This window comes from Cynocephalus volans, chromosome X, assembly GCF_027409185.1.
Source record: "Cynocephalus volans isolate mCynVol1 chromosome X, mCynVol1.pri, whole genome shotgun sequence".
NCBI lineage: Eukaryota > Metazoa > Chordata > Mammalia > Dermoptera > Cynocephalidae > Cynocephalus > Cynocephalus volans.
Window position 1 is genome coordinate 2,364,462 of NC_084478.1, and position 24,111 is coordinate 2,388,572.

General features: G+C 41.3%; 1 protein-coding gene across 1 annotated transcript in view; it reads right to left on the minus strand.

Annotated features, from left to right (window-relative positions):
• LOC134367124 (arylsulfatase D-like) overlaps positions 1 to 15,009 on the minus strand; it is a 34,612-nt gene extending 19,603 nt beyond the window's left edge. The window contains exons 1-5 of the mRNA XM_063083759.1: positions 14,918 to 15,009; positions 11,114 to 11,235; positions 7,641 to 7,760; positions 3,631 to 4,051; positions 696 to 832 (exon numbers count right to left, since the gene is read on the minus strand). Coding sequence (XP_062939829.1) covers positions 696 to 832; positions 3,631 to 4,051; positions 7,641 to 7,760; positions 11,114 to 11,235; positions 14,918 to 15,009 — 892 coding nt within the window. The remainder of the gene's footprint in view (positions 1 to 695; positions 833 to 3,630; positions 4,052 to 7,640; positions 7,761 to 11,113; positions 11,236 to 14,917) is intronic.
• Positions 15,010 to 24,111: the final 9,102 nt, after the last annotated feature.

A 24,111-nucleotide genomic window follows, 5' to 3' on the forward strand; every position in this document is an offset into this window, starting at 1 on the left:
ATATATTGATATTAATATTTAATATACATTAGATGATTAATTAATGTTACATTTTAGTATATTGTAAAATCAGATTTTACTGGGTGTATATATTACATACTTTATATATATTTTTACATATTATGTATACACACATATACACATACATATACATATATATACACGTATGTAATGTGTATGGATCCTAAAATCTGAATACTGATAGCTTTTCCCATCTTTATCTATAGGGAATCTGTGGTTTCCAAATATTTTCCAGTGAACGGTAGCTACTTTATAAGAAGAAAAGCACCCACTTCTTTTAAAAGTGTCACTAAGAGGATTTCATTACACTGGGCTCTCAGGCCCTTCTGCACACAGCCAGAGCCCAGGGCATTCTGATACCTGCAGTGCGCAGGTAGTACCGCAGGCCCAGGAAGCCAGCACTTCTGGGTGGGCACTGGGTGGCTCAGCACTTTCCAGAGCTTGCAGTGACTCTGGGGGGTGGCTCGGTTTGTTATCTCAGGGACCGCAAGAATGGGTGTGTTCTGCAAACCCATAGGTGGCCTGTGGCCCCCCGGGAGGCACAGCTGGAGGCAGCAGACCCTGCTCCTGGTGGGGGTGGGAGGAGAAGGCCGTGCATGGTGGGACACAAGGTCTGAGAAGTCGGAGGGGACCCCCAGAGCTGAGGGCCCTCTGGGCTCTGCTGGGAGACCCACCCACGATCCAGTCCATCTCCTCCACGTTGTCTCCGTATAAACCATGCCGGCTCCTCCCGAGGAAGTTTTTTGATGTTGTAAGAGGGGTGTGCACTTGCAAAAGAGAGAGGAATAGGAGGAAAGGCCCCTGCTTATTTCTAGGGGGGAAAAAAAAGAAAAAAAGAAAAAAACAGACATGAGATCGTTAAGCATGTTATAACAAAATTGATCAAAATGGTTTCAGCAAGTTGGTAAAATCTTTTTCTACAGTAAATAAATATTTTCTATAATAAATAAATATTTTCCATAATAAAACATTGAACTTTTGGAAAGGGCAAATAGACCTAGGGGTGGGAAAGGGGGAAGGGGACAGGGGATAGGGAGTAGCTGAGTAAGGCACACGAAATGCAATCCTGATTTGTAATGATGAATGTGCTAATAATACTGGTTTGATCATCCCATACTATACACAGACACTGGCAGTCAACTCTGTACCCCATAAATATGTACAAATAAAAACAAACTTTTTAAAAAACTTTAGCTAGGAGATGGAAAATAACATAGATGGATGGATGGATAGATAGGTCAATCTTTGCTAGATCAATCATAAATTGATCGTTGTCTATTTATCTGCTTCTATGTTATCAATCGATCTGTCCATCCATCATCTATATCTGTGTATCTATTCATTTATCCCTATCAATCATCTCCTTATCAATAATCGATCACCTATTTATCTAGCTATTTATACCTACTTTCTATCTATTGTCTACCTCTCCATAGTTCACGAACTATATATTTTTCTTCTTCTATCATTACCGTCATCTGTCCTCCATCTAATTCATCTCTCTACCTACCTGTTTTTTAATATGTCTGCTTCTTGGAAGTTTCTTAGGATCCCATAAAAGGAGGTCAAATCTAATTGCAGAACTATCTCACTTCTTTGGCTGTATGTACAGACCCCTGTAATTGGGTTGCTTGTGCACACAAGGTTAGAGGATTTGGGAGACAGCTCACCAATCTGAATAGATGAAAGAATTTTAAAAGAAAGACCTAAAACCGTATATTCTCTAGGTAGTTAGTTAATTGCTTCAACACTCTTAAAACCCATTTCTTGCTCTCTCTGCTCATGCTTTTTGTCAGCTTGTTGACATAAAGGACTGCAGCATAAGCACTTTATGAGATACGACATGACTAAACACAACTATTGAGAACCATTTCCATTGCAACAGGCAGGGTCACAGGCAGTAAAAAGTGGTAAATATACATCCGTGGAGAGAAAATAGGACTATTTGAAAGGAAGTGCACGGTATTGAATTCTACCCTAGTATTTTCTCATGCAATTTAAGCACAAAGTAATTGCTTAGTATATTTTCAAAAGTAAAGCGTGCGCAGATTATTTTCACAATGAAATTTACTGCAGCTTATACATAATTACTTGAACTTGCAATTCAAGATGTGAGTCAATTCAATTCAGTGAATTACTCACTTAGAAAGTAAGTTTTCTAAGCAAACTACGAGCAGAAACAACTTGTATAAATTTAGCAAGCAAAGTGAAAGAACCAACATACACTTTAACACTTTTAGAAAAAAACTGTGGGGGTGGGACAGAATGTTTATAGATTCTTGGGTTCTTATGAATAAAATATCCCTTGAGATTTTCATATAATAAATGTGTAGTTTTGGGGAAGGGAGATGATTAATTTAGAGGCTGGGCCAGAAAGGAAATAACTCGCTGCATCTGTTTGTACATTTCTGACTTGGAAACATGTAAATATTTTACATCATCAAGAAGTAGATAGGGCTGGCTGGTGAGCTCAGTAGGTTAGAGCACGGTGCTGATAATACCAAGGTCCAGGGTTTGATCCCTGTACTGGCCAGTTGCTTCCACCCCACCAAAAAAAAAAAAAAAAAAAAAAAAAGGATAAATAATTTCACAATAAAAAATAAATGTAGCAAACAAGTTTGCTGCATTTTCTTAGTAGAACCACAGTGTGTCATTTTAAAACAAAATTATCTACCTAGGGACACTTGCACCTCCAGGAGGTATATGTGTGGAGGACACAGACATTAATGAGATAGAAATAAAACAAATGTATTTCAAAGGACCATAGCCAATCGTATAGTAGGACCGAAGTCCTTAGTTTAGGCTAGAACATAGTAGGACCTAAGTCCGTAGTTTAGCAGCACCAAAGTCCTGTAGTTTAAGCCATAGCCCGACTTTTTAGAAAAACACGTAGAAATGCTAAGATTGGGAAGGACCAAGAAAACTTTCACAGGACTAAGGCCTTTGATGTAGATAAGAAAATTGTAACACAGCAAATGTGATTGCTCTGGGGCCACTTGCCCTTGGTACAGCAAAACCTAAATGATGGAAAAGTACAGGAACTAAAATCTTCAAGGCTATTCTGCTAGTTAGTGGCTGGGGGACGCTCTACACCTTACCCTCAGCTGCTTCTTTGAGTTTCTTAGGGAACTAAGCGCTGCCATGGTGATTATCTCACTGTTTCTTTTTGTACGTCACATAGCTTACTTTTATGACTCGTTTTGATGGTAAATTTCTTGAACTATTTTAAGTTACACTTGCTTTAATGAAAATTGTCATGTAGCCAGTTTGTTTATGTTTTCACTATGATTGACGGACCACCTGTGTTTCTTCTGCAACTTTCTGGCCTGTGCAATAAAAGCTGAGGAAAAACCTGATTCGGGGCTGTGCCTGGGCTCTCCCCTCTTGAAGGAGATTTCCCTGGGTCCAGCCCCTTTGGGCCTCTCACTGATCCGGATACATGGGCTTTAATTAATCCTTTGCATCTCCGTCACCCTGTGAGAGGTGACAAGACATGTACTTGGACATAAAAGCATTTTGCAACTTAGAAAGAAAAAAATATATACCCCAGGCTTTTGTCTCTGCATTCCCACCAGGCAAATGGAATTTGTGTCTGTGGCAGGTCATTACCTTTCAATAAAGGCAATGGCCTCCCTCCGTATGAGAGAAGGTGTCCTCTCTAGGACCATGGACTGTTCTCGCACTTCATGGTTTCTCATCAGGATGCAGTCCCAGTGCCTGATGAATCCATAGCTGGAGTACCAGGAGATGAAAAAAAGGAACACGCCAAGGCCCAAGATGCTGACCATTCTCCAAGACACGGGGAGGTAGCCGGACACCTTGCCAAGGGTCAGAAGGAACAGCAGAAAGGCTGCAATCCTAGTGTAAAGCCAGTACGTGGGCATCTGGCGTCGGCCTATTTCCGTGTGCTTGTTTTCGCAGTCCAGTGCCAGCGTCAACGGTGTGCCATAAAAATAGTGGAATCCATGGTTGAGGGGGTGATGACAATGGTCATTACGGGTGTCGCAGCTCACTCCCACGTGCCACTTGCCTGTACCCAGAAGGAACAGTGTCAGGAGACAGAGCATAATCTTGAGAAGTGGAAGCCAGCAAAGCCTTTGTGAAGTCTGAAACTGTTGCGGGAACTTTGAGATGTGGGATTTATTTTCTGTTTTAAGAGAAGACTCCAGAAGATGCTCTGGTCCTGCTAAGTGGTTTTCTCAAGCCCAGTTGCATCCTAGTTGTAGCGTTTTGTGGGTGTCTATCCACACACTGAGCAAGAAGATGGGTAGGATGGATTGCTATTGGGAAAAGCTCATAGGTAGAAAAAAAGACAAGCAAGAATGATCGTTTTCAGAGGCTTTGGGTAAGGGGAAATGGGGATGTGTTGTTTAATGGGGATAGAGTTTCAGTTCTGCAAAATGTAAAGAGGTCTGGAGGTAGACAGCGGTGATGGTTACACTACAGTGAGAATGTACTTAATGCTGCCCTATGTATGCTTAAAACTGGTTAAGGTGGTATATTGTATGCTACATGTATTCTAGCATAATTAAAAAAAAAATACATAAATGACCAGCTGAAACCCTAGGATGGATTTTTAAAGAGAAATGCATGTTTTTAACAAACTTCAAAGCAAATTACATTTAGTTAACTGAGTTTGCTGTTCGGAAAGGAGTCTCATATTCTACTGGCTGAGCTAGACAGGCAGCTAGAGTCTGCTTTTAAAAAAGAAAATACATCCCACTACTGGGTATAATACCCAAAGGAAAGGAAATCAGTTTACAGAGGAGATTTTCTGCACTCCCATGTTTATCACAGCCCTGTTCACAATAGCCAAGATATGGAATCAACCCAAATGCCCATCAACAAATGACCAGATAAATAAAATGTGGTATAGAGACACAGGGCATATGACTCCACCATAAAAAAAGAATGGAATCCTGTCATTTGTGGCAGCATGGATGAGCTTGGAGGGGATCTTGTTAAGTGAAGTAAGCCAGGAATGAAAAGAGAAATTCCACACGTTCTCATTCAGACGTGGAAGCTAAGAACGTTGGCCACGTAGAAAAAGAGAGAACAGTGGTTATCAGAGGCTGGAAAGGGTGGAAGGAGGGGAGGCTAGTGGGAGCTTGGTGAGCAGATCCAAAAGTACAGCTAGCCAGGAATAACAGTGTCTAGTGTCCTACAGCACCGTAGGGTGACGGTAATTAACAACCATTTATTGTATACTTCTGATTAAATACAAGAGAGGATTTTGAATGTTCCCAACACAAGGAAATAATAAGTGTTTGAGGTAATGGGAAAAAAAATCAGTGCTTGCCTGGGTTCCAGCAGGGCAGGAAGGATGAGCAGGGGGACTTTTAGAGCAGCAAAACTATTCTGTATGGTACTGTCAGGTGAATCCATGACATTACACATGTGACAAAAACCATCATACTATACAGCACAAAGAGAGAACCCTCATGTAAAATTGAGTGGATAATAATGTGTAGAGGGTTAGAAATCTTGATTCTCAGTTGATTTTTAGAACAGGGTTTTTAGGGAATGCATGCATGGGGCAAAAGCTCACAGACAGTGAGGCCAAAGCCCATCTAAACAATTCTAATCACTGCCTAGGGATGGGATTATGTCCTTTGACTATTTAACATACTGATTGTTATTAAAAGATGTTGGAAGAATTGCTGTAGGGAAAAATGTGAAAAATGCTTGCTAAGGGCAAGCTGTTTCTTGGTGAAAACTTTAGAGGCAATTGTCATAAGAATGTTAAGTTTTGCTTAAATCATTCAGGGAGAGGTTATACGTTGGGTTAGATAAGGATTGCAGTCTGATCAATTTAGCTTTTTGCAAATTGTACTTTGGAATGTCACCTTGTTGATTTAAATGATGTTACTAGTTTCTATCGTTTAAGCCATACTTAGCCATAGATTAAATTTTGTCACATTGCCCATGTTTTTGTGTCCTTTTGAAATGGTTGAATCAACTGATTTTTCTTGTGAAATTTCCTGGTCTTTATAAAGAATAAAGGGGGTCTTTGGATCGTGTGTGTACCCACTTTTCTGTTTCTAACAGAGGAGTTTTAGAGGTGCAGTCCCTTTGGTATTCTTATTGCATGCATGTTGCTTTGAGTAATCCTTTTTTTGCATCTCGATTACACAGCAAGAAGTGTAGCAATCATGTATCAATTTTGGTTCGTAACTGTAACAAATATACCACACTAATGTGACATGTTAATAACAGGAGGAAATATCTGTGTGTGTGTGTGTGTGTGTGTGTGTGTGTGTGTGCGCGCGCGTGTGCGTGTGCAGGGGGTGGTATGCGAACTATCTATACTTTCTGCTAGTTTCTCCATGACCCTAAAACTGCTATAGAAATAAAGTTGATTACTTAGAAAAATAAAATAAAACAGAAAATACAATAAAGGTGCTGGGTTTAAATGTAAAATATCATACAAATGTATCCTTGATCTATAGATTGACTGACTTTTTTTAATTTATAAAAGTCTAACTAATATTCCATAGATCACATGATTAAACATTATTTCCCCTTTACTGTCAATTTTTTTGCTTGGAAATTCTATTTTCTGTGTATTTTCCTCCTCTATGTAAAAGGATATGTGTGATAGTAAAATGTTGATTGACTCTGATATTAAGAACTATACATCTACAAAATAGTATATGCCAAGCATTTTATTCTAAACACTTGACTCTTTATGTGAAATACATTTATTTTGGCCAATGAGCTCAACTCAATGCTGATTTTTACTCCATCAACAGGCAGTTCACTCAGTGTCTGACTGTAGAGTATCTTAGAACTCAGAGTTCTATTATCTTTCCATTTGTGTAGCCTTTGATTGTTTTTCTGTAAGCAACCTCAGTGCACTGAACACTGTCACCAGTCTTGACAAAAGGAGTCTTTGAGGACTGACAGACCACCGGACAAAAAGTGGAAGATTCAGTCCCCGGCTTTCTGACATCATATCCTGAACTTGGAGGCTTCTCATAGCATTGAAACCTCTTTCTCAAATACATTATATAATGTTATTAAGTCAGAATGTTGGGCGGTCGGAGAGAGACTGGATGAGGGGCACAAATAATTACAATATGTAATAATGAATATGTCAATAATACTGATCATCCCATGTTGTAGTACAGAGGTGATGACGGTCAATGCTGTACCCCAAAATATGTATAATCAATTAGGTTTCAATAAAATAATAATAATAAATAATAATAATAATAATAATAATTCAGATCTCTGGGTTAGATGTAAGCTTGTAAAAGACTGATAGACTATGATTGATGAACGTCTGCTAGAGAAGATGACACAAGCGTGCAATTTTATTACCGCTAGGACAATAACTAATTTTGCATATAACTTTGAAATCTCATTTGAACATTCTTTCTTTCATTGGCGATACACCGCTTGCATTTTGTGGGGTAACCACACCCTGGGCAGATTCACTGAGATCCATTTCTTTTAATAAGAATGCATTTACCCCACTCTTTATGAAACCTTCAAAAGTTTCTAAATACTTTTTTCCCCCCATAATATTGCTTGTCCTTGTGTCTTGGCTCCTTTTGCTAGTGTATGTTTGGAAGGTGATACAAAACAACAGCAACAAAATACCAAGGAATACCTACCCACCAGCCCGGTGGTATAGCCCTGCTGTTGCAGTATCTTGCCAAAGGTGGTTTCGTTGGCAGGAAGGCCTCCAGATGCAGCCGTCCAAAGTAAGACTCGATATTCATCAGAAGCCATCCCTGAATTTGGGGAAAAAGACAAAAAACGGGGAATGAAGGACCCAACCTGCAGATTCACCTGCCTTCAAATTTTCATCCTCTGCTGCATGACGCTCTGCATTCCCTGACCTATGACTGTGGGACATTGTCAAACGTGCCACACCAGGCTGCTCACGTTTGTCCTCATCGATGGGCTTTACGAACAGAAGAATCCAGTGGAAAATTGAGGGGTGTCAACTGTGTCTGCCAACCTGGTGGACGCTCTCCCTTCCTTTTGCAATGGGGCTTGGTTTTTTTGGAACCCTGAGGTCCCCAGTGTCTACCCAGATGGTGGAACTGACCTATGGCCTTTTGGTGGAGAGCTTGAAGCCACAGACTCTGGTTGGAGGAGGGGTACGTCACCCAAGTTTATGTCAAAGGACTTGGTTCTGGGAACGTGGAAGGAAATATTGGAGTGAATAAGCTCTTCTTTCCCTGATGGCCTCAAAGAAGTCAGCTGAAGAATCTTATATCAGCTGGGGGCCGTCTTCCCAGCATAGGTAAGGACTTGCTCTAGGAAGGAAACCAGCCCAAGAGAGATGACAAGGCAAGGGATGGAGAAAGATTGGTACTGGGGACATTTTCAAATCCTGGGTATTCAGCTACACCTGACATGGATCCATCCCTGACTACTTTGTTGCACAAGCTGAATGAATAAAGCAGGTATCATTCATGCCACTTGACCATGGAGGCTAGAACAGGCCCATCCTAACATGCAACTGTCACTGTGCTCAGACAAATAAATCAGTGGGGACCTACCTCCATCCCACTCCCCACCCATTTCATTTGCTTCATTTAAGACATTTGGGCAGACAAAATAAGGTCCCCAAAGATGCCAACATCTTAAACCCATGTGGCAGACAAAATAATGGCCACAAAGATGTCAGCATCCTAATCTCCACATGGGAGACAGAATAATGCTCCCAAAGGGGTCCCATGTCCTAATGCCTATGTGGTAGATACAATAATTTCCTGAAAAATGTCCTCTTCCCAATCCTCACGTGGTGGACAAAATAGTGTCCCCAAAGATCTCCATATCCTAATTCTGAGAACCTGTGAATTTGTGACCTTACATACCAAAAAGGACTTTGCAGCAGGGATTCAGTTTAAGACTTGAGATGAGGGGGTTATTCTGGACTTTGTAGGTGGGCCCAGAGTCATCCCAAGCAGGAGGGAGATTTGAAGACAGGAAGAGAGTCAATCTGACTCCACCAGCCACTGCTGGCTTTGAAGATGGAGGCAGGGGCTCCAAGCCCAGGAATGCAGCAGCGTCTAGAAGCAGGAAGAAGCAATAAAAGACTTCTCCCCTGGAGCCTCCAAAGTGAACTGACCCTGCTGACACCTAGATCTCAGCCCAGTGAGACTCCTTCCCGGCTCCTGACCTCCAGAACTGGGAGGTGATCCATTTGTGCTGTTTCAAGCCAATAAGTTTGATGTCAGATATGACATCAGCCATAGAACAACATATAGACTTTTTTTTTTTTTTTGAGTTTTCTGTGGCTTACAACTAGAGGAATACTAATACACAGAGGAAATGGGTGGGTAAGAATTAGACAACCTATAGCCAAGGTGAGCTTCAGGAAGGAGACAGGGAGCTTGAAGATATGGAGTTGTGGGAACAGTGGGACAGCATCCTAACTAGGGGGGAAGCAGGGCTGTAACTCCACCCCTTGCTACCAGCTGTGAAACTTCAAGCACCAGTGGGAGCTTTCCAGACCCCATGGTAAAATGGAATGACGGACACTTGCTCAGAAGCAGTTAGCGTCTAGGACTGTTCTAGCCCCTAAATCTTTTTGCCTTCTTCATCTTGCATATTAGTTTCCCAAGGTTGCTGAGACAAGTTATCACAAAGTGAGTGGCTTAAAATAATAGAAATCTGTCCTGTTCCAGTTCTGGAGGCAGAAGTCTGAGATCCAGGTGTGGCAGGGCTGTACCCCTCTGGAGGCTCCAGGGGAGGATTCTTCCTGCTTCTTCCAGCTCCTGGTGGCTCCAGGTGTCCCTGGGCTTGTGGCCCCATCACTCCAGTCTCTGTCTCTGTCTTCACATGGCTTCTCTGTGTCTGTGTCTCCTCTTCTGTCTCTTGTAAGGACACCAGTCATTGGATTTAGGGTCACCCTAATCCAGGAGGATCTAATCTCAAAAGTAACTTAATTACAACTGCAAAAACCATTATTCCAAATAAGGTCACATTCACAGGTACCAGGGGCTCAGGTACTCCATGTCACTACTGGGGGACACCCATCCACCCATTGCATCTTGCCCCTTTTTTCTCTCCTTCTGCAAAATCTCACTCTCAGTCACCACTCTTTCTGCCAAGCTTTCATCATCTGGCATGAATCCAAATACCTGCTCAGAGAAAACCAAATTCTGCTGCCCACCTGGGTCCCCCGCTCACAGAGCACACCACCCTCCGATACACGCTCCTATCTGAACTTGCTTCTTCTAAGCAAACTTAGGCTGATTGTAAGTACCTGGGCAAAGAGGCATAGATAGCCCCACCTACCAGTAAGGAATACGGACAGGATTTTTTTTTTCCCTGTTGAATGTGTCACTTTTTTTGAGTTCCTTATTTATTTTTAAATTGACACATATTGATTGCACGTATTTGTGGGGTACAGAGTTATATTTTCTTTTCTTTTTCTTTTGGAAGCAGGCAGATACAGGGACCTGAACCCTTAACCTTGGTGTTATCAGTACCCTGCTCTAACCAGCTGAGCTAACCAGCCTGCTTAGAGGTATATTTCAAAACATGTGTGCAAGGTGTGATGATCCAATCGAGGTAGTTAGCATACTCATCACAGTAAAAATGTTTCATTTCTTTAAGATGAGAGCATTGAGCTCCTCTTTTCTAGCCAATTGAAAACAAACAATCAATTATTGTGAACTATTCATGCCTAGCACCGCTGTCGTCTACTAGATCTTACTTATTCTATCCAGCTATAATTCCGTATCCATTAACCAACCTCTCCCTATCCCCCCTCCTTTCCCCAGACTTTTTTTTTAATTGACAGATAACTTTAAATTTTTTAAATGAAATAATTAATTGATGTTTATTGATTATACTTATCCATGGGGCACCGAGCTGACCATCAGCACCCATGCACAAGATGTAATGATCAGATCAATGCTATCGGCTTGCCCACTGCTTCAGATTGCAATTATTCCCAGTGTACAACATGATGCTTTGTAGTATGTATACATTGTGGAATGGTTCAGTCTAGCTAATTAACATGCACGTTAGCTCACATAGTTATCCTTTCTGTGGTAACAGCACAAAATGTCAACTCTCTTTATACTTTTTAAGAATACAATATATCATTATTAGCTATAGTCACCTGATCGGATGGGATATCGTCCGGTCAGGAAGGCTGCCCTACTGGGCGTGCAGAGGGATGCTGCAGAAATGTGCTGGGTGAGACGGACACCTTCCCTTGCAAGCCGGTCAATATTGGGAGTCCTAAAAAAAAAGAGGCCACAAAATAAAAATGTGAGAAACAGTCAGAACTGGATGCAGAGGTGACCCACATGGCCGGAGAGTGACAGTTTTCTCTGATCAGCTGCATCCTTGATCATGAGACAGTACAGAGAAGCCAGAAACATCTTCACACCAGTGGGTTCCTGCTGAATCAGCCACTCTGAAAGTTAACTCCCACTTGAAATTGCTCCCCACTCGATACTCTCATTGATACCCAGTGTCACGGTTTGAATGATGGTGTCTCCTCCAAAATTCACCCAGTTTTGGTGGTATTAAGATATGGAGCATTTTAGGAAGTGTCCTCTCAAGACAAAGAACCTGCTAGTGTCTTGATCTCAAATTTCCCAGCCTCCAGAGACATGAGAAATAAATTTCTATTTACAAATTACCCAGTCTGTCTGTGGTATTTTGCTATAGCAGCAAAAAGGGACTAAGATGCCCACCCTGGGTCTAACATCTCTTGCACAGCATAGGGTTTGCAACAGTCTGATGCAAAGACAAAGTAGATTGACTCCAAATAGTAGATGCGAGTCTCACAAAATATGGAAAGTTTCATGAAGTCATTAAAAGGGATGTCTGAGAGCCACTCAACCTTTAGCCTGAAGCGTTCAACAATCAGGATTCTGGCTGTGTGACAGCAGCCACTGAATTGAAGAGGAGAAAATCTCCAAGGATATTGACATAAAAGAGTCTTTGAAGGAGAAAAAAGCAAAGCATTCACTGAGATTCGGGGTAAACTGATAAAAATCTCACACATTTTTCTAAAATGATCCGCTTTATAAAATTTCTGAAGCATTAATATGAAAGGAAAGATATCGTATTGAGTTTTTCTTGAAAAACTACATCTAGGGCTGGCCGTTTAGCTCAGTTGGTTAGAGCACAGCCTTATAACAACAAGGTCACAGGTTCAGAGAACCAGCCAGCTGTATCAAGAACATAAAACGTCTTGGAGGAAAAAGAAAAAGAAAAAAGAAAGACAGAAAAACTACACCTTAATAATAATAATAAAAAAAGACAAACCTTGTTTTATCCTAAGTTTACTCAAAAAAAGTCCACATGCTAGCGACTACAAAGTAACATTTGTTCAATGTAAGCGAAGAGAAACTAGTTTTCTTACAAGTTGTGCATCGCTTTTTTTGGATAAAGTCTCCACACAGACATTTGCAAGTTTTACAATAAAACATCTGCTTTTGTTATCAATAGATTAATGTCCATTGTCTTTTATGTGTAATGTGTAATTCCTGGATCAGGAGAACTTCCAACAGAGAAGAAAAAGACTTGTGGTTGAAAGATCTGGGTTTAATCACCTAATTATGTAGTGACCATGAAGTTTGGGGACGTTTATTTGAATTGGGAGTTTCCATTTTTATTTGGACAGCATAGGGTGGGTCAGATTTGGATAGTGGCCACCCCAAAAGATACATACATGTGGAGTCTATAAATAGGCATCTCCAGTAATTAAGTTAAGGAGGAGACCATCTGGGTTACAGTGGTCCCTATGTCCAATGACAGGTGTCTCTTTTAAAAGAAAAAGTCACAGACAAGACACAAAGAGAAGGCTACACGAAGACAAAGGCAGAGATTGGAGTGATGCTTCTACAAGCCAAGGAACGCCAAGGATTGTCAGCAAACGCCAAGAGCTGGGAGCAAGGCATGGAAGAGATTCTCCATCAGAGCCTCCAGAAGAAACCAACCCTGCCAGTACTTTGGTTTCAGACTTCTGGTCTCCAGAACTCTGAAGAATACCGGTCTGTTGTCTAAAGCCACCTAGTTTGTGGCAATTTGTAACAGCTGCCTGTATGAGTAGAGACAGATGTCTTACAGATAATATCCCTAATACCAAATATTACTGATGCCAAGTACCCTTCAAGTTTGTTCTGATGGTTAGTAAGATAATGCATGTGCAATCATCCTGCTGGGAGCCAACAAATGGTAGTTGAATATACACCTAAAAAAGAAAACAGCACAACTTCAAGAGCGAGCTAACTGGTGTGTAAAATGGGATGCTCTCTCTCAGTGAGCTCCTGGTTACTTGTGCAGCATTGATGGTTGTCCCCAGAGTGGAGGAACCAAAGTTCCTCTGGGCTTTACCACAGGACTCTCTTAGGAACCATGGAACTTTTGAGCTGAAACGGGATTTTATACATAATCCAGGACAAGCTTCCCTCTACCCAAAGAAAAAGCTGTGGCTTGAATCTGGGTCTATCCCAGGGTCTTTTTAACTACGCTGGAGCCGGAAGCCCAGAAAGCATCATCTTCTTTTCTGCATAGAATATTTTATTTTTGCTCTTGTTGTATATATTTAAGGTGTATGGTGTGTTCAGCTATGCACGTATATAGTGAACTGATTACTACAGTTAAGTAAATTAATGTAGCCATCATCTCACCTACTTTCTGGTTTTTTTTTTTTTTTTTTGAGGTGGTAAAAAAAATCTAAAATCTAGTCTGTTAGCAAATTTCCAGTGTACAATATGATATTACTAACTACAGTCATTACGCTGTTTGTTAGAATTCTAAACTTGTTCATTCTACATAAGTGCAATTTTGTATCCTTTGATTACCTCCAGATGTCCCCCAATACTTTCCCCACCCATGACAATCACCCAGAAAACATCCTCTTAAAAGCACCCTTGAGTAGCCTCCTTTAGGAGACAGCAAAAAACAGTTTAAGCCACTATTCTGGTGGATCTCACCAACACAGAGCACCTTCAATGACCACAAGAAATGTTCTCTTTTACTGCAATTGGTAACCATGAGGTGCTAAACCTCACAGAGAAGCTAAGAGCTGGCTCCCCTGTCCCCAGTCTTACCACTGTACTAGAATTCTAAATTATAAAGCACCCAAGTGCACCTCTAATGCAGTGATGAAAAGGCTACTGAAGGTCAGAAAAAGCTCCCAAGTTTAAAATACCCTAGATGCATTCTAGTGTTTTCCATGAGCAAAATGAATGCTCTTCATCTCATTTGAAAAGGTTCAGAAGGCTCCTAAATAAACTATAATTTGTGGCTGTCTCCTTAACTGATGCATTTCATAGAAAAAAGATATATGTATGTATACAGTCAATGCAAAAAGCCTCAACATTTCTTGCCAGTATAACTTCTGGATCATGGCAGAACACTAACTAAACTCACAAAGGTTGAAATACACACTTGTATCTGGTAAAAGAAGCAAGCCAGACAGTCAGGATTTACTCAGATGTAAAATAAAGTTTGCTACACCAATCCACAAACACACACAAATGCACACAAGTACACCCTCACTACAATCTTTAGAGCAAAACACACACATAAATTGAAAACCAAATTTCCCCTAAAAAATATAGGCTCATATGAGGTAACGATTCAATGAATTACATTTTTGTCCATTTAGACGGAACTGTTTGACCTGCAAGGTTGGTTCTTGACCCTGTGATATTCACCAGAATCTTCCTTTCAGCAGAGAACTGATGACAGGCAAACTTAACTGAATTTCTTTTATGGCTTAGCTTATAGTCTTTCCTCTGAAGATCTGAGAATATTGGAATTAAGAACAAAACAAAACAAAACATAAAACCTTCAATCATGTAAGGATGCTATATTCTTGTTCACATATTTATGGAAAATTTAGTTGCTAAACCCCTATTGGAGGAAACTTAACATTTAAGTTTCAAAAGCAGCTCATTACCTTAAAGTATCATTTCCATAGCAGCCGACATCACCGATTCCTAGATCATCTGCCAAAATCAGTACGATGTTTGGTTTGGTGGGAATTGGCATGGTCGTTTGGACACAGAAGCACAGAAATACCATTAGAGGTGAATAGTTCCTGCAAAGAAAGACACAATATGAAACCAATCTTAGTAACTGGCAAGGGAATTCATTTAAAATGTAGAGGTGTTAAAATGTTTCCGGATGTCTGTGTTAAAACTTCATTTCCAGTGATTCTTCATGCATTTGCTAATGAATAACCACAATTTGTTGAGGGACAAGATAGCTTCTATTTTAAGTGTCAGGTACAACTGCATGATTTTGGTCTCTGTTAAAATCCTCAGAAATAGCCTCATGAGGTAGCCAGCCTCCAAGATGGCTCTTGATGATTCTTGCTTGGTGTTTATACCCTGAGGCAGAGTCTCCTCTCTATAAACAGGACTGCTCTGTGTGATCGATGCAGGGTGTGGTGGAAATGATGGTGTGTGATTTCTGAGGCTAAGTCATAAAAAAATGTCGTGTCTTCTGCCTGTGTTTTCTTGGAAAACTCAGTCTGAGAGAAGCTGGCCGCCATGTTGTGGGGACACTCAAGCAGCCCTGTGGATTGGTATATGTAGAAAAGAGCTGCAGCCTCTTGCCTAAAACTGACACCAGCTTGTCAGACAGGTGAGGGCATAACCTAGCAAGCCAACCCTCCTTTCCCAATCAAGCCTTCATATTACTGATGTCTTGGTGGCCACATAATGGGAGAGACTGAGTCAAAACCACTGGGATAATCCACTTCCCAGTTCCTGATCCATGGAAACTGTGTGAGACACAAGATGTTTATTTTGAAGTCACTAAGTCTTAGAATCATTTGTTACCCAGAAGCAGACAATTAATGCACTTTGACATCTCAAGTGCACACAGTTATATGCATGTATGCTCTGGTGCTTTCTCTGTTGCTTGTATTTACTAAGTGCAAACTGGTATAAGAAATGGTTCTAACAATCAAGAATACCTATCTGCTGTGTTTTTCTTTTGGGGCAGGGACATGCAATAACTATCTTGCCTTTGAAGTAACAGAATCAAAACTGGAGACTTCCCGTTACACATGGTCAACTGATCATGGGCATTTAACTCCTGCTAAAGGAAAAGCAGACAATACACCACGTTCAGCTTTGAGAAATTTTAGAAGATGGGCATTGAGCAGAGATGTTATGATAGGAGGCCACAACAGAAGAGAAATGAACCAGAAGAGATTTGGGATTTGGAGGAATGGGACCTAATGGGGAGGGGAATGGGTCTGTGGTCTAACAAGGAGATCAGCTGAATATTTGACCACAGAGGGGTTGAATCTCTTGGCTTCACACCCATGAAGGAAAAGAGACACCTCTGATAACACCAAATGATAGTGACTCTGGGGCTTGGGGAATACCAAACATGGAGGTAACAACAAATAAGAGCAACCCTCCCCCTCCACAAAAGTCTACTGGGAATAGGTAAAAACATGCATCACAGAAAATGGAATAACCTCTTCCTCCTCCCCCAACTCCTGGTATGCTGTCCCATTCCAGGAACGTGACCAGCCAGGTGTCTGCTATCCCGTTTGCTCTTCAGAAAAGGCTGTGGAGGATTATTTTCTGGAAAAGGTGATGTGGCCCAGCTGTTCATTTTGGGGGAGCAAACTCCAATTCAGAAGCAAGCTTCTCACCCAGTCGCCTCATTAAGGAAGGCCCAACACTGTTTCCAGCCAGCTTCTTTTATTCTGCTACATTAAATATTAATAGATAGCACAGACTATCCAACAATTGAGGAAATCTTCCCACATCAGAGAGAAACCAGCCAAACAAATGTAACACAAGAAATCGTGATCATAAAAGACGAGGCTGGCAGGTTAGTTCAGTTGGTTGGAGTGTGGTTTTATAACACGGAGGTCAAGGGTTTGGATCCACGTACCAGCCAGCCGCCAGAAAAAATAAAAAGAAAAGATGAAAAAAAAAAAACACCCAATAAAAAATTAAACAAAAACCTCTACTGCCCTTAAGATGAGGTTTTACTGCATCCGTAAAACAACAAAATGCTATAAAAAATTAACAGAGTAAGAAATAGCCTTTTGAAATTAGACTATGTGGCTAAAATTTAGCAGAACTGTTGGAAGACAAAATTGAGGAAGACAGGAAATAAGAGACAGTACAGGAGTATTTAGTAGATCCATTCAGATGACCCAATATGTAGAAAGAAAAACAATTTCTGAAAATGAAGTCAGAAAAAAATGAGCAAAGAATAGTAATAGGGAAATAATTTTAAAAACATGTTTTTCAAAGCAGAAGGACACAGGACTCCAGCTGGAAAGAGAAACAATGAAATTCTAGCACGAGGAACAGAAGAGACGTGCTCCAGATCAGAGCACGAACCCAGAGATGAATGAACGTGACAAACGTCGTCTTGTTGGGATGGGAGTGGAATGTCACATCCTACGGATGGAGGCTTCAGAGGCTCCAAGATAGAGGCTAGGCTTGAACCAGACGTTTCGAGTTTGAATTTTGTTTTGAATTTGACTCTTTCTTGAGGATGCGCCCCAGTAAAATTAAAAAGAAAGTCAAGGGATAACATGATCCAAGAAACCAGGCATCTATTGCAGGATTGCTTGTGTTTATGAAATCAGATGAGCCCGTGATGCAAAGGCATAATTAAAGAGAGAGATGTTAGTACAACTCTGCAAATGCAGACAAGGCGGTTAATTATCTGAGAAGGGAAATTGAGCCAGAAAAAAAAATAATAATAAAGTTATAATTGTCCAGTCTTTTGTTGGTTTTGCCATGATATAAACACATGCTACAAATTTTTGTAAATATTTTATATAAATGCATTGGAGGAAGATGAAGACAATCATTTGCTATAAAGTCAGAAACTAAGACCCAAACTAATAAAATAAGAAATAGCAGTGTAAGGAGGCTTTATTACTACAACAGAGATAAAGCATGAGACACTGCTGACAATATAGAGGGTTGTTACATCGCTGACAATATAGAGGGTTGTTACATCGTATTATACGCCCTTAGGTGCTCTTGGCTGATTTTAAATGTAAATGTGTGTTCTTTTTGCTGCCTATTTCACAGTAAAAGCAGAAAGTGGCAAAATCTGCAGGACAGAGAGATAGAAAGAGTATATAAAGAAGAAATGTGATAAGTAGAAGAAATAAAAATGAAGAAAGTAAGAGGAACATGAGAAGAGATGCAAGGGAAAAAATATAATGTCATGATGGCAATAGCAAGAAAAATGAGAAAAAAGACCGAGCAATTTCATGAGTCGCAGACGAGTCCACAGCATACAAGAATAAACCTTATGATCTGTGCAAAGTTATTTTAAGCAAAGTTTTTGCTCCTGGCAGAATTGCTTCCTGGCGTGCACAGCAAAAGACGGGGTATAATTTAAACTTGAGACTTTTCATGCCACGGAATGTGGATTGTGAAAATGTGTATCACTTCCAAGGCAATTTCGTAAAGTCAGTCCGATCATTAGTATATGTGATGGGTCTTCAGAAAGTTCATGGGGACATTCGTACTATCTTTTAATTTTATTTTCCACAAACTTAACATCATATTAATTGCCTGGCTGCTTCAGGTCCAATACTGAAAATGCAATGTCAGTAAAAACCAAAAGGACATGTGTATCTAGGTTAGATATGATCTTTGGGGAAAAATAATTAGAATTCCCGCAATGGACTTACCACCTACATGCAGAGACTTGAAAGTGGAATAAAAGATCATGGAGAAAACCCGCTAGTAGAGTCTAATTCATTGCTTTGGCTTCTTCCTAAGAATCTGGTTAAAGACTCCCTTTTCTGTCCTCAGTGCACCTACGTGGAAAACTTTCGTTGGAATTTTGGGGTCTACAGCATCCTTTGCTCATGAGAAATTCATTCCTGAGCTTCCAAGAGATCTATGACACTGAGTAGAAAATTGCAGCCTTCTTTCCAGGACTGAGTGAGGCAATTAAGAAGAAATAGGGTTTTGTGTCATGTCTCTTAACTTTGTCTCATTAGTCGTGCCTCTCTACCAGCCCGTACCAGGTCTGGGAGAGATGTACATGGGTCCCCAAAGCAATTACGTTACAAATTAAAATTCTGGAATAGAGATCAAGTGCTGTAGTTTTACCATGAGTGATATTGGAGGATAGCACAGCAATGCATGCTAAATAAATAATGAGCATTCTTATGACACAAGCATTCCATTTTTGTCTCTTATATGCTTGTCCTGATAGAGATGAGCACATGGGAAGGAGAAGTACACCACTCAGATCACTGGTCAACAGCCTGTGAAGGACTGAACCACCATCACGTGAGAACGGAAATGCATCCTGCTCCAATTCAGCTTTGATATAACTGCAGCCCCATCGGTCACACCTTGATTCCGTGGTATAAAATGCTCTCAGGATTAAAATATAAAGAACGAAATTCTGCCATTTGCAGCAACGTGGATGAGTCTGGAGAAAATCATGTTAAGTGAAATAAGCCTGACAAAGAAGCAGAAATGCTGCATGTTCTTACTCATAATTGGCTGCTAGGAAGGAAGGAAGGGAGCGAAGGAGGAAGGAAGGAATAAAGGAAAGAAAGAAAAGACCACAACAGTATGTTGAACTTTCAGAAGGAGAGAACAAACCTAAGGATACTAGAGATGGAGGGGATGGGAGGGAAGAGGTTTGAGAAATGATAGGTCAGGCAAAGGGCATAAAGAAATATCATGATTTGTAAAAATGAATATGCTAATAATAACTAAACATTTTAAATTTTTTAAAAAAGTTCAATTATACCTGGTCTTTTGCTCCACAGCCTCGTGAGGGACTCTGATTCTGAGGACCAGCTCAGCCTAGCCCACATTTCTGACTCAGAGAACATAAGGGTGATCGATGTGTGTTGTTTGAAACCAATAAGTTTTGGGGCAATTTGTTACACAGCAGTTGGTAACTGATACATGTTCAGATGGGTCTTTCAGATCTAGTCCTAAGGTTGGAGAAGCTGGGCAGAGGGATGGGTATTTTTAATTTTGGTAGTTATTGGCAAAGTGGTAGATACAGTTCAATTACCCTTTCTCACCCACTGGCCCTGACTAATGCAGATCAGCATCATGCTAGAGGCTGCCTTTTACATGAATCCTCTTGCAAATGAGTTCACATGTCCAGACATTAAAAGGGGTTTCTTCTCAGTTCCTTTCTAGGAATGTCTATTGTGTTGACATAGAGAAATAATTGCCTCCAATTGGCTTCTCTTACCTGTGATTTTTCAGGTAACTCATGTTCTCTTTCCTTTTTGCTGGTGGGTCTGGACCAGAAAAAGCCTAAAACACAGGACAACATTGTCTTCAATCTATTACGTAGTGTCAATGATAATACAGTCACGTGTCGCTGAACTGCAGGGACACATTCTGAGATATCCATCAGGTGACTTTGTCAGTGGGTGAACTTCATAGGGTGTGCTTACATAACCCTACCTGGTACAGCTTACTACACACCTAGACTATATGGTACTGCTCCTCAGCTACAAACCTGTACAGCATGTTGCTGTCCTGAATACTGCAGGCACTGGTAACACAATGGTATTTGTGTATCTACGTGTATCTAGATGTAGAAAAAGTACAGTAAAAATATGGTATAAAAGATAAAAACAGGTGCAGCTGTATAGGGCACTTACCACGCATGGAGCTTGCAGAACTAGAAGTTGCTCTGTGTGAGTCAGTGACTGAGTGTGAGAGAACGTGAGGGTCTAGGACATTACTGTACACTACTGCACTGTAGATGTAATGCACACTGTACAGTTAAGCTACATTGTACTTACAAAGAAATAAAGCAATTTGCTACAATGTTACAATGGCTATGACATCACTAGGCAATAGGAATTTTTCAGCTTCATTATAATTTTATGGGACCACCTTCACATATCCAGTTCGTTATTGACCAAAACATCATTATATAGCAAAAGACTATAATTACTAAGCAATAATATCTTACTCATACCTCATATGACTCCTTAGGTAGCCATAAGCTATTGGGTCCATTTTAAATACCTTATTTCTTGACATTATTATATGGAATCCTTATGATTTTTGTAAAAATTTCAAGCGTCTTTATAATCCTGACTTGCTGTCAGGATTCTCTAGTGTCCAGATGGAATGGCAGACAGGTCATATTTTTGTTGGCTGGGGGAGCTGGGGAAGGTGACTTACATCTCCGGGTGTGAGTTTTATTGTCTGTAAAATGAGGAAAATAACTATTCCAGGTCTGGTAGGATTGCTATGAGGTTTCAAATGAAAGAATATATTTAAAGTGGTTAGCACCAAGCCAGGCAGGCACAGGGTGAGTTATCAATAAATGGTTATCATTATTACAAATAAAAGATATAGTAGGCTTTTTGCTCTACATTCAAAAAGGGACACATACCCTCCTCCTGGAAGAAAGAAGGGTTCTCTTGCCAATTGTGTCTTGGTTTGCTGAAGGAATGAAGTTGGGCGTAATGGGTTGGGGGCTGGGGGGGAGTCTTTGCTCATTTGAAAAATTTTCGGTGACTTGAGAAACCATCTCAGTTCACCTGCATTTGGTCCCTGTTTGTTTCCTGATTCTCACGTTGGCGATTGTTTTTATATAAATGATAATTATCCAATCTCTGGCGTGAGGGACCCATAAGAAGCTTGAGTGGTTTGGGCAAGTTTTCTGTAGCTCTGTTTCCCTGTCAACAAAGTGAGTCCATTGGTGTCTGCAATTGTTGTGACAACATTTATTGCCAATGGACTCTTTGTGGACTTAAGAACTGACCACAGAGGACAGAGAGTTTAGGAGGCATGTCAGGCCACTCTAGTCTCACTTGCCCTGGTTTCCCATGAGCTATCTCTGGAGACAAAATACTACTTCGTTTCCAGACTGTCTGGATTCATCCTTTTGGTGTAGGTTCCATGCTGATTTTCAGTTACTCCAGTGTGGTCTCCGCCACCTGTTCAGGCACGGAGTTTTGCTCTTCAGCCTTGGGTCTTGGCTTTGGGTTCATCTTATGAGAACTCTGCAGTATCTACCCGTCACTACAATCACTGGAGACGTGGAGCTGGGTGTGTGGGGTCAGACCAGCACGGCCACAGGATCTTTATTCAACCATAAGATCTCATGTGTACTTACATATGTCCGTGCATGGACTAAATCAGTCCAATGATGTACTATTTATTTATATCGTTTTTAATAAACATGAACTCAGAGACAGTGATCTCTTGGAGTGTGATTCTTGACTGGAGAATGATTCTGTGCCTAGGGAATGCTTGGCAGTGTCTGGAGACATTTTTGGTGGTCAAGACTGGGGGTCTGGGGTGCTACTGGCTTTGAGCGGGTGGTGTTCAGGGACAGACACTGCTCAGCATCTTACAGTGCACATGACAGCACCCCACAGCAAAGGGTTAACCAGCGCTAGATGTCAATTCGGCTCAGACTGAGAAACGCTGGTCTCTTTTGCAAATTGGTAAGGAGGGACTGTGTATAGACATCCAAACCACTTTGTGAAGTATTATGTGACGGTTTGTGAAATTTATTACATCTCAAATTAAACACTATTATCATTATTATTATTTCAGTGTGGTCCTGCCAGCTTGACTCCTCACAGATGACAAAGTTCATTGAGCTCTCTGTCACCAACTTTCAGCTGCCTTCAGTGGCCAGGCCGTGCCTGTTTTATGCACAGTAGAAAGACAGTGCAGAGCAAAGTGGCCACCAGCTCCCCAAAGTTTGGATGCAGGTCTCCTCCTTCAAGATTTCCTCCTGACTCATCGTCAGCAGTGAACAGCATTAAGTACTTCGTAGGCACCTAAATACTCTTGAATGCATGAATGAGAGAGAAATGCACAGTGCAAGAGCAATGAGCACTTTCCCTGTGTCTGACCTTCCATGTGTGTGCAGCTGGTAGACATCAGACGAGCTATGCAAAGGAGATGGAAGGTCAGGCTTAGCAGTCCAGTGAAGGGGTTTGCGTTGTGCACAAAACAAGACCTCAGGGCAAGTTCCACGATCCAGTTCTCAGAGACAGTGGGAAGCTCCATATTCACTTCACAGCCATCTGTTTTCACTGCTTCCTCTTTACACCCCTAGGGAGAGAGGGATTCCCATTCTAGGGTTTAGAGAAAGGCCAAATGCCAACCATCACTAGACCAAAAAGATGGGCAGCAGTTTATCAGCCATATGTGGTCACAGCTCAGGAGATGAGGCTCCACCTGCCAGGCACAGCTATGTGGTGCTTGCATAGGGCATCAGAGTGAACCCTCAAGGGCTGGTAGGCAGGCTTTGTAGGAACAAAAGGGTGAGGTGGCCCCTGGTTCTCATGGAATGGTGTGATAGGCTCACTTGAAAAATTTCAATTAGCAAGGAAATGAAGCCCCCTACTCAGGGATGGGCAGAAACTTCATGGGGCCTGTGATACAGAGGGTTGTTTGGCAAGGGGACCTTATCTGTGGAAGCAGAGTGGGAAATGCGACAGCACGTTATGACACTCAAGTCCGTCCCAGCTTTCCCTAGAAGCAAAGGCACACATCATATGGGGCCTTCAATCCTAAGCCCACACCATCCTTACCCACCACCGCCTCTTTGAAATATGGTACACACACTGAATCTCAGTTCTTAGAGGCCGACAAAATGTTATCTAGTCAACATTTCTAGAGTTTGATGTTCAGAGGAGAGAAATGTGAGTACGAGAAGCTTAAAACATAAAAGCAACAAGAGAATTGATACAAGGTCGACGCTGGGATGGAGATTTTCCTGGAGCTCCGCAGAAGACACCCAACAGTTCTTGCCCATGGTGATGTCTCCAGTAGCAGAGGACCTACGAGTCTTTCTTTCTTTGTCTAGTGGGTTTGCCTCACATCTCACAGTTGGAGAGTGCAACCGGCCACCACGTCCAGGAGCAAGTTACTTCAACTCTCTGAGTCCTCTTGAGATGGTGCTATGTATAAGGATTCAACGGAGCAGGGGACAACAGACACCCATTCCCCCGAATCTGGTCTTCAGCTGAAGCTTTTTCATAAAGTCTTAGACGCAGAAGAACCTTGTAAGAGCAGGTCTGTGCGGTGAGTTAGAAATCACACAACCTTACCAACAAGAGACGGGCTTCATTTCCTGAAAACAAAACGAAACAGAAAAACTCCCAGAAGACAGACCTCTCATGTC